Source organism: Poecilia reticulata, linkage group LG4 (genome assembly GCF_000633615.1).
Source record: "Poecilia reticulata strain Guanapo linkage group LG4, Guppy_female_1.0+MT, whole genome shotgun sequence".
In the NCBI taxonomy this organism is placed as follows: Eukaryota; Metazoa; Chordata; class Actinopteri; order Cyprinodontiformes; family Poeciliidae; genus Poecilia; species Poecilia reticulata.
In genome coordinates this window covers 1,717,674-1,728,801 of record NC_024334.1, presented here as the reverse complement: position 1 = coordinate 1,728,801, position 11,128 = coordinate 1,717,674, and the positions used below count along the sequence as shown (strand labels likewise).

General features: G+C 41.8%; 1 protein-coding gene across 1 annotated transcript; it reads left to right on the top strand.

Annotated features, from left to right (window-relative positions):
- Positions 1 to 1,472: 1,472 nt before the first annotated feature.
- Positions 1,473 to 11,128, top strand: LOC103463225 (glypican-1-like; the record flags this gene model as incomplete). Its single annotated transcript, XM_017304239.1, has 8 exons — positions 1,473 to 1,763; positions 2,132 to 2,305; positions 3,817 to 3,982; positions 4,775 to 4,905; positions 5,518 to 5,655; positions 7,083 to 7,213; positions 8,584 to 8,759; positions 9,722 to 11,128. Coding segments are annotated over 8 exons (1,383 nt in total), but the record flags the coding sequence as incomplete, so codon positions are not given.

Genomic DNA, 11,128 nt, shown 5'->3' with positions numbered 1-11,128 from the left:
CACACACACACACACACACACACACCAGAAAAAAGGTTGTCCCTGGAGGCAGCAGCTAGTTCAGCTAATGAGCTGTTGACCCACCGAGGAGTCGAGGCTGCAGATCACTGAATATCAGAGGCGGAGGGCGATGTAGAGAAGAAGAAAACTGAGAAGTGCCTCCAATACCAACATGGAGACACACAAGCACAGCGAGTGAGAACAAATCATCGGCGCTGAGCGGAAACAGTGAGTCAAAAATAAAGACAGAGACCGGGCAGCAGGAGGACAAAGTCAGAGCAAGACATTATTATTAGCGTAAGGCCTTGCAGTAACGTGTCCGTCCATCTGGTTGTGGTTACAGCAGCCTGGCTGCGGCCCTCGTCTTTGAAGCCATTATGGTACAGACACAGCTCTGATTCTCTAATCCCCTCTGTTTTTTCTCACTGTCACTTTCTATCCATCTAACACAACCGGGAAATTTTAAAGGAACCATCGCAGGAAGGTTTTGTTTTTTAAATTAGGCAAGGAATAGAAGCTCAAGCAACAAAAGTTACCCAGTACACATTTGTAAAGATGTGAAGTTGTTGAACTGATCTGGACTGAATTTAATGGAGCTGAAGTTAATTTAGACGACTGAAGGCTGTAAAGGTGGGAGGGGAGGGGGAGAGCGTCCAGCCTGAAACATCTGCCAAGTCAGTGGGCACGCAGTGGTGGAGTGGGAGTGGTTGCTATGACAACGCGGTGGCAGGAAGTGCCAAACGGACAACAACACCGGGTGATGCAGAGAGCAGCATTCATACCGCTTGGACTTTTTCATCACTCCCAAACGACTCGCAGGTGAAGTCGAGTAAAGATTCTTAAAGAATATAGAATCACTATTAGGCTACTTTCACAGGATCGTTCAGACTGCAGACGCTTTGAAAACAATCGGAAACGGATCCAGTTCAGCACCACGTGTGGAAGTGACAGATCAGATGTTTTAGGATGGAGAGAGCAGAATCTGTGGGAATTCAGCCGAACACCTGGGAATTACACCTGAGTTTGTTTTGCCAAGTGCATTGAGATAATATTTGTTGTGGGTTTTTGGATTTAAATCAAATTGAATTGATGAAATTAATTTGTTATTGAATAATTGTTCTTTCCAGCTGCTGGGTGTCACTTTATCATCTGGAAATAATTCAGTTACTTTTAAACTCCCTTGTAGACGTAGCAGTTGTGCACAGCTCTGCTAAAAAGATACTAAAGCTGAAAATGAAGAGGCAGAGATAAATCTGCACAGTTTAACTCTAACATTGTTTAGTCGTGCTGTCCACCAAAAAGCCCAGTGTTAATTTAACTCTGAAGAGTGTGGACTATATAAACACTGAAAAAGTGTTAATATCAACTCTGTGGGAGTTAAATCAACACTATGTTAACTCCCACAGAGTTGATATTAACACTTTTTCAGTGTTTTTATAGTCCACACTCTTCAGAGTTAAATTAACACTGGGCTTTTTGCTGTGCTGACAAAGTTTGGCGTCAGTTTGTTGTGTCCTGACTTTTTCCTCTGCCGTCTTTCCGCAGCGTATTTCACGGAGCTGCACGGCCAGTCGGAGCGCTCGCTGCAGGAGGTGCTGTCTCCGCTGGGCCCCCTGTACTCCCAGAACGCCCGTCTGTTTGCAGAGCTCTACGGCGACCTGCGTCAGTACTACCGGGGCTCCGCCCTCAACCTGGACGAGAACCTGTCCGAGTTCTGGTCCCAGCTGCTGGAGCGAACGTTTAAAGCCTCTGTCCCCGCGGAGGTGAGTGAAGGAACAGACAGGCCCTCTTGTGCTTTGAGTTACTGAATACTGAATTAAATTGATCTGAGCTGAATGCAAAATTTATGAGGGATGGAGTGATTAGGAAATTTACAGAAGAGTGAAAGAATCTGACTTCAATCTCAGAATTTTGTCTTTTGAAATCAGAAGATTAATGTGTGAGAAATAAGTCAAAATTATGATTTTCTTTTCAGTGTCCCTCATCCTCTCCTGTAGAAATTGAACACAGGAAAATAGCTAAAAATCCAGATCAGGGATTGTGTCCATGGTTTTAAATCTGCGTAAATGTTTGGTTAAAATAAGCCCATCTGTTCTGCTCTGTGCTTTCGGCTGTCGTCTCCGTTGGACAGGTCAACCTGTCGGAGGATTACCTGGAATGTGTTGCTAAGCAGCAGGAGACGCTGCGGCCGTTCGGAGAGATCCCTCGGGACATGAAAACGAAAGTGATCCGGGCTTTCGTCACGGCCAGGTCGTTCGTCCAGGGCCTGCTGGTCAGCTCAGAGGTGATCAAGAAGGTCTCACAGGTGAGTTTTGTGTATTCGTTTTTCCTTCTGCACACACACACACACATGGTTAAGGCCTCCCTTGCTGTTGGGGACAAACATGGAAACATCAGTTCAGGCTTGAAGAAGCAGTTAACGGTTTGCGTTCTGGTATCGGTGCCAGAACAAAATGCCATCTGAACTATTGATAATGTGGCTGTTTGTTTGGGAATGTGTCTAATGTCTGCTGGGCCGATTCCCAGGAAAGCAGATGTGGCGGCTGCGTGGTGGTCACACCCAAACTGTGAGAGAAAAATCCTCCGCCCTGCAGATGGGAAACACAAAGATAATGGAAAACGAACTGTCAGCCTCTGCCGTCAGAACAAAGCTCTCTCTTAGACGGTTGACAAGATTGATGTAAAATTATTGGTGCGAGGAGTTTTTTTGTTTTTTTAGATCTCAGTGGAGATCATCCACAAACGCCCACATGTGTGCAGTGTGTGTCGTCTTTTATGTTTCTCATCAAAAAGCATTTTTTATGAGCAGGATTTTCATGACTTTCTTTAAAAATGAGTTGCAGTTTTATTAGATTATTCTAAAAAAGATCAAGATTGTAATCCTGACGAACTTGATGCAGATGCATGCATTACAGTCCTGCATAAGAGTTAAATTATTTGAATTATTCCTTCCTGTGAGGAGCTGCACACATTTCTGCCACCTGCTGAAGCTTTGCATCGCATCACGGTTCACATCCAGCCTGCATGCTCGGCTGTCTCTGTGACTGCAGACTCTTAATATAACTCAGACCTCATGACCTCACTCTGTAATGCAACATTGACCAAATTAAACACCAGGGAGTCTGTTCATGAGACTAAAGTTAGAAACTTTAATGAATGGCCAGTGCACATTTAAACTCATGTTTTTTTTACATTATATATTTTATGCAAGATCTCTAAAAAGCAGGATCTCATGGGAAGCCAGGGTTTAAATAGTTTCCTTGAATAAAGATGTTTAAAAGTAGATTTCTAATTGTTGTGCCTTTTTGTTCGTGTAATGATGTGTAAATACTGCCCTCTGTTGTCGTGCTTTGGTACTGCAGAGTAAACCATCCATCCATTTTCTTACACCCTGGTCCCTCAGTGGGGTCAGGAGGTGCTGGTGCCTCTCCAGCTAACGTTCCAGGCGAGAGGCGGGGTCACCTGGACAGGTTGCCAGTCTGTCGCAGGGCAACACAGAGACACACAACCATGCACACACACACACCTAGGGGCAATTTGGAGAGGCTAATTAACCTGACAGTCATGTTTTTGGACTGTGGGAGGAAACCGGAGTACCCGGAGAAAACCCACCATGCACAGGGAGAACATGCAAACTCCATGCAGAAAGACCGGGGCCGGGAATCGAACCCAGAACCTTCTTGCTGCAAGGCAACAGCTCTACCAACTGCACCACTGTGCAGCCTGCGGAGTAAACCATTTGCAGTAAAATGAAGCAAAAGCATCCTGAACATCCCCATAAACCTCCGTCTTGTAATCTGGTGGGTCTGATTCCAGGTGTCTCTCGCTGAGGAGTGCACCAAGGCCCTGATGAAGCTGGTGTACTGCCCTCACTGCCGCGGCCTGGCCTCGGTCCAGCCCTGCTCCAACTACTGCTCAAACGTCATGAAGGGCTGCCTGGCCAACCAGGCTGACCTGGATCCGGTGTGGCAGGAGCTCATCGGTAAGAAGCACCAGCCAATCCTCAACACGTCTTATTGTTTGAGGCGTAATCAACTAGACTGAAAAAGTTAGAATGTTGTAGGAAGGTTATAAACTCGTATATCATAAATGGAGGGTGGCAGCATTTTTGCTGAAAGAGTGACTGGTGCACTTCCTGAAATAAACGGCATCATGTGGAAATATGGAAGCAAGACTTCAGTCAGAGAGTTAAAGCTCAGATGACCCTAAGCATACGGCCAGAGGTCACAAAGTGGCTTAAGGACAACAAAGTCAATGTTTTGACATGGCCGCCACAAAGCCCTGATCTCAATCCTGTAAAGAAGTTGTGGGCTGATCTGAAAGGTTGTGAGTGAGGCGGCCTGCAGAACCGGCCAGTCCCACCAGTTCTGTTCTGTCCAGGAGGAACGGGTCAGAAACCCAGCTGAGTCTGAGGAGAAGCAAAAGGTTTGATCAGACAGTTCAAAGGCAGTGCTGCCAAAATACTGAGGAAATGTATGCAAACTTCTGACTTTGAAGACATTAAAAAGATAATCTGACGTTTTATTTCTCTCGTTATTGTGGCATTTAGCAAATAGAAATAATATTAGTTATTCTAATTGACCTAAAACAAGAAAAGTTTTGTCAGATTTCAGACAGTGAGTAAAAAAGATGTCTGTTTATTTTAAACTTCTGGTTTAAGCTCTTGGTAGATTGTTACTTTTTTGACTCCCTTTCTGTTTAACCGTAAAGCGTTTCCACAGCTCGCGTACGCAAAGCAGTGGTTTCTGATTTCTGTGTTTATTTCTGCTTTCAGACACGATGATCCAAGTCGCGTCCAGCTTCAGCACAGAGCCCAGCCTGGACGTGGTTCTGTCCTCCATCCCCATACGGATCTACGAAGCTGTGCACTATCTGCAGGAAAACATGGACACGTTTACAGCAAAGGTAAGAGATTTTATCGTACGGCGTCAAGTTATTCTGTCTTTAAATGCTGTGTATAAATATTTTATACTTATTTATGTTTTTAAGGAAATGAGATGCGACGTCTCAGGGGTTATTCTTGTACCAAATAAAAATATTTTGTTAATTTAATTTCAAAATAAAGTTTTCACAAGTAGATATTATATTCAGCGCTATTTGAAACGTTTGCAAGTGGCGCCATCTAGTGGACTATTTCATTCTTACAGCTAACTGGAAATGCTCTTTCTCTATTTGCCTGTGAGCAAGAAATTAATATCGTCAAAATATTTCATATATTCATAATCTCAGTTTCTGAAACCTTCTATGAGGAAGAATAAAGTTAAAAAGAAAATGAGCGTTTTTTTTTAAAAATCTCTGTAAAAAATAAATGCATCCAGTTGAAAAGTGAATTCTGTATGAATTGAACTAAAGAAACTTTGTCTTGTTCAGTTTCAAATAATGAAAATTAGTTGCGTGCTGCAACAAAACACCAGGTAAATATTTCAGCTTGCCCACATGCGATTCAGATAAAACGCGTGAATTGAGGACGTGCAGTTTTTGAGAAACGTGGTAAAAGCCTGGGGATTGTCCCTGCAGGTGTACCAAACATGCGGCTCCCCAGGTGAACCAGGAACCGGAAGTCCAAACGCCCACGAGCAGAAGAAGAAGAGCGGCTCGCTGACTGCGTTCGAATACAAACCGTCCCCAACGGCTGGACTCAGACTGGAAATACAGGTGTGTGTCCGCTGCAAGTTTTCTACCAAACTGATGGAAGAAGATGAACTTTGTGTCTCATGAACCATTTTTGGTTTTTATCTGGAATTTTTTGGGATTATTATCCTGCTGAAAGTTATCAATCACCTTTTTGTGGCTGCTTCGGTCCAAGCTAACTTAAATACCATCCTTTCTTATTTCTCTGTGGGTTTTTTTTTGTAACTTATTTGCATTAATGTTACACATATGAATCAAGTTGAAATGGAAAATATAACATTTCCAAAGAGAATTGTGTGTTAATCAGAGGTTCACCGATAAATCGGTTACAATTTCTGCTTGATTTGCTAAATATTTGTTGTGAAATGCATCAAAACTAAGAATTTGAACCATTTTTAGTCAGAAACACATTTTACATTTACAGAAATGAACAGATATCGGATGAACGATAAAGAGCCGTTTCTGAATAACTTAAAAAATAAAAATCCCTGATTTAGTTTGTGTAGCGTAATTTTAGCTCATTGCTTTTTGTGATACTTAGAACTTGTGTGTAATAATTTGGGTTCTGTTACTGTAAAACTACCGCTGTAGACACCTTAATTAGACTTAATAAAAATTAGAAACTGTTTTATATTTGATCTTCTTCAGTAGCTGATCGTCTTTTTCATTAGAGTGAATTTTTTTCCACGGGATGCCAAACACTCAGCTGATATTTTACAACCAGCTTTGAAGGAATTAATCTGGAATTTAGCCAAATAACAGTGTTTCTATGTAATTTATGTCTGGGGATGCGTCCACACTGCAGGATGAAGTGACCCAATTCCGATTTTTTTTTGCCGGGACCGTTCACACTGCCAGTAAATGCGACCTGTATGTGTTCTGCAGTCTGAACGGGCAAACGACCTGAAGTGTCCCGCATGCGCGCTAGAGGGCGCCATAGCGTCAGCGTTCTCAGTGTTCTGCCAACCGCCATAAAAAGAAGAAGAAGAGCTCAGTGTTTGCGGAAGTAAACATGGAGGCTAACGGTGGAGCTTAGCTTATATATTTGAAGTTGTTGTCCAACCGGAGCAGCAAATGAACAACTTAATCCTCATATAATCCGTCATGGTTGTTGTTTTTCTTCCCTCTTGCAGAATAGTGAGATTTGTTGAGAATCAGTGACGTTCAGTTCGGATGAATGCAGCCTGGACGTTACGGTCGCATTTGAATCGGATACATATCGGATATGGATCACATTCTAAAAAGAATCCGACCTGTGCTGTTCACACTGCCATGAAAAGATCGGATACAGGTCGCATTACGTCAAAAAAATCGGAATTGGGTCACTTTAGGCTGCAGTGTGAACGCACCGGAGTCAGAGTGCAGAGAAACTCTCAATTAATCTTCAAGTTAAACTGAGATAGAAACTAGTGGAACTGAACAGATTGTGTTTGTTTTTGTTCTGTCCTCAGGTGTCAGATCTGTCCAGTAAACTGAGGGACATGCGTCAGTACTGGGTCCAGCTGCCGGTTGCGCTGTGCAGCAAACTGGCGGCTGAAAGCAACAGTCAGGACAACTGCTGGAACGGGATGACCAAAGCCAGGTGAGAGCGAATCAGAAAGATGGGAGCTGGTCATCCTTAGTTAATTTTATAAAACTAGTTCCCTAAATTTACAGATGAGTCTCTTATGTAAAGAGGCTAATTTTGTTTCAGACAAATTCATTAATTTTCTGATTAAAAAAAGATTAAATGGGTTGGCAGCACTCTCTTCAGAAAAAAAAAAGTCTGCAGTCCTTCTGCATGTGTGAAAAAAATAATTTCAATCGCATAATAGAAAAAAGAAGAAAACCAACCAGGAAGGAAAGAGACGATGCGTATTACACTGAAGCTGTTATGATGGAGACAATTTGCTGCACTTAAATACAAGAACATTAAATCTCAATTCTGCCACGTTTAAAATTATACTGAGATAAAGTTGCATCCATGGTTTTTTAAAAAGCAGTTTGTTGCACACAGATTTCTTTAGCTGGACCATTGAAAGCCACACAGACAAGCAAACCTCCCTCAGTTGGCGGGTAAATGGATTACAGAGCGATGTGACGCTGCGCTTATATGTGCATTATTCACCCACACTCTGCATCTCCTTGTGCTTGAAGTGCTTGGATCGCAGCCAAGCTATCAGATTTATCCTCTAAAACGCATTCATATAAACGTGTCTTCCTTATCTGAATAATGTGATGAACCATGAAAAATACATGAATCACTGGCTGGGTGTGACAGCTGAAGGATGAAGGCATTTTCTCTGTGTGTGTGAACTGTTGGTTAAAGCTCTACGTCTCCCTCTGGTGGATTTTATAAGAACTTTAACAGTTTTTTCCAATCAGGGATAAAATGAAGATAATAAAGTGACATTGTTAAAGCCTATAAGTGGTTTACAAGTTTGAACTCTAACAATTTTTTAATACAAATTGCTGAATCATTTCTTGTAGCATTATGTTAAAATTGCTTCATTTACTTACTTTTTAAACCCTCCTCTCCCTCTAGCAGCAGTCCACCATATCTGCTGCCGACTGATGAAAAGTATGGGTTTGCTGATTGTTCTTAGAGTTATTTAAAACTAGCCATGTCTCTTGTAAATATTTTTTCCGCTGACCTGCAGTTACTGGAGTTTAGCAGGATTGTTTTGCATTCACAACAAGCTGGAGAAAAGAAATTAAGAATTATATGAGAAATGATTAGATCTACACCTCAATACCACAGAAGTGCAGGAATGTTTGTGTTCATTAGCTGATGTATTGTGCAAACTAGGCAGATTTGCAGTAAAATGTAATGAAAACCCAAATCTAAAGAACAGGATGTTGCATGTAAAGTGTCTCTCCTTTACCATCTCTACTCATTTTGTAATCGGTTGTTTGTCTTTGGTTTACTGGGGATGTGAAAGTGGTTCACTAGCTGCATTCTGCTCCTATCAGGTACCTTCCAGGGGTGATGGGAGACGGTTTGGCAAATCAGATCAACAACCCAGAAGTGGATCTCGACATCACAAAACCCATCATGAAAATCCGGCAGCAGATCATGGAACTGAAAATAATGAGCAACAGACTAAAAGATGCTCTGGAAGGCAACGATGTCGACTTTCAGGATGCAAGTAAGACCCTTTCAAAAATCTTTTCAACATTTTCTACATTTCTGTTAATGCAACACAAGAATAGGCAATAGCTAAAACAAAAGTTGGTATTTGTGGGAAATATATTTCCTCTAAAAAGACATCTGTTAGTTTTTTACAAATCTTGCAAATGTGGAAGGAAGAGAGAACGAAAAAAGGAATTGAAAAACGAGACGTCTTCTTTCCCCTGAGTTATCTACGTTTCAAATAATTCAACTTAGACTGAAAAACAAATGGCACCTGACTAGACAGTTTAAAATTTCTTGAGAAAACATTTGTTTTTTAAATAACAAAGTTTAATCCCGCTGTCTCAAACAGCCTGAACTCCCCGTGGCTGACTTCACATTCCTCCTACTGGTTGATTTACTGTGTACGCCTGATTACTTTATTTGTTTACTGCATTTTACGGTGTAGATTATGTCATGTTGAAGACGTAGTGAGTGCATAATTATCTGCAGAGCTCATAGAAGAAATTATGTCTGGTAAGAAATCCACAGTTAGGGATTCATGTTAAAATGCAAAACAATGCTAAAGTGTTATTATCTCTTGTTTGGACTCCTCCAGAATGGAAAGCCATTTTTTCCAGTTCTCTATCATTCCACCTGTAAACAAGCACAGCGAATATTTGTTCTGTTTATGCGGTCAATCGTGATTCCTGTAACTCGCTTGCACTAAATTACAGTTGCCATAGCAATTTCCAGACGTAGTTTATAAAGTGTAAAAATAAGTTCCCCCAGCAGGACATTTTGTGTGACACATATCCTATACTTTAGAGTTGTTAAAGCGAGTCATTTTAGGAAACGTCGTGAAGTCTGAGCCACAGGAAGTTCAATTTAAAATAGTTACTGGAGGTTGAAAACTCTCCGGGAGTCAGATTGACTCCTTCATGGCTGGATTGTGGAAATGGATGCGAGTTATTAAAATTTCTCTTATTAACTCTGCAGGTGAGGATATCAGCGGCTCAGGAAGCGGGATGTGTCTGAGCGGTCAGTGCGCTCGGAGCAGGCCGGGACTTTATGCCTACGCGCCGGAGACCAAGCCGGTCGGAGGGGCGGCCACGCCTGGCATCGGCGTCCCGCTGCTGCTGCTGCCATTCACCGTCCTGCTGCTCCAGCGATGATGGACCCCCTTCACCGCTTTGTACGAAGGGGCCTGAGGGCTGAACCATGGGAAATGGGGATGAATGGGAGGAAAAGTGGAACGAAACTTTGCCAAAAAGACATTTTGTTGAATGGATGAACATTTTCCTTGACTTAAAGGAATGAAAATTGACCTTAGTCTTTACTTTGCTGCGCTTTGATGTGTTTTAGTTTGAATGTGAATTAGTGTGAGGTCAGTGGATCTTTTGATGAGGAACAACAATGAAGAAGATGTCTGTAGCTCCAGTTTCCAGCCAGCAGGTGACCTTATCTGTGGTGCATTCACCAAGGATTTATTTTTAAATGTTATTCTTCAAGTTTGTCTGACTTAAGCAAACCATGTACGCTGTAAATGTTTGTGTACATTACCTTAAAAACTGGCGCCATACTGAGCCATGAATGTACAACATAATACTCCACTGGCAATGAAATCCACGTTATCTGTGATGTTGACATTCAGTGGAAAACAATGCAGAGAAGTCATAGCACTCTTGAAATGTCCGAGTTTTTGTGATTGCATCGGTTCACCTTACCTTTACTTCAAAGCCGGAAATGAAATGTCCAGTTTTTAAACGGCTTGTTGCCATCAAAGCCCCCAACAAGCAAGAGCACACACACATTTTCTAGAAATTGCTTACCGAGGGCGAGGAATTTCGAAGTTTCCAATTTCCACAAAAGAAAAACGTAATGATTGAACAAACAAAAAGAGAAAAGCTGCTGCAGGAGAAGATTTCAGAGGTAACTCATCTCAAAGTGGCTGATTACATCAAATCAAAGCTTAATACATCACTGCACAGGTACACTGAGGTTTTGTAATGATTTGTTGTTATGAAACCAATGTGGCACAACAAAAGAAAAGGTTTTCCGGTTCTTCAAGCTGCCTGGGTTTGTGTATATACTGAATTTTTGCAATATTCTTTCTACATTTGACTGGTGATATTATTTACCTTGGCATGCCTTCTGTTAAAGTCTACACTAGGTTCCTGTTGCAGACATGTTAATTTACACAGATACATGGCAGCAGTGTTGAATACACACACTGATGGAGTGTGTGTGTCTGTATTAGGCGGGTTTTTAATCATCAGTGTATTTAACCACCTTTCATCCATTAAACTGGTTGATTGTAGCAGATGGGAGTGTCACTCGATTATTCTTTGGGTTGTTTTGGAAGTCCTACTCTTCGTCCATTATAAATATATATATTTGTGTGTG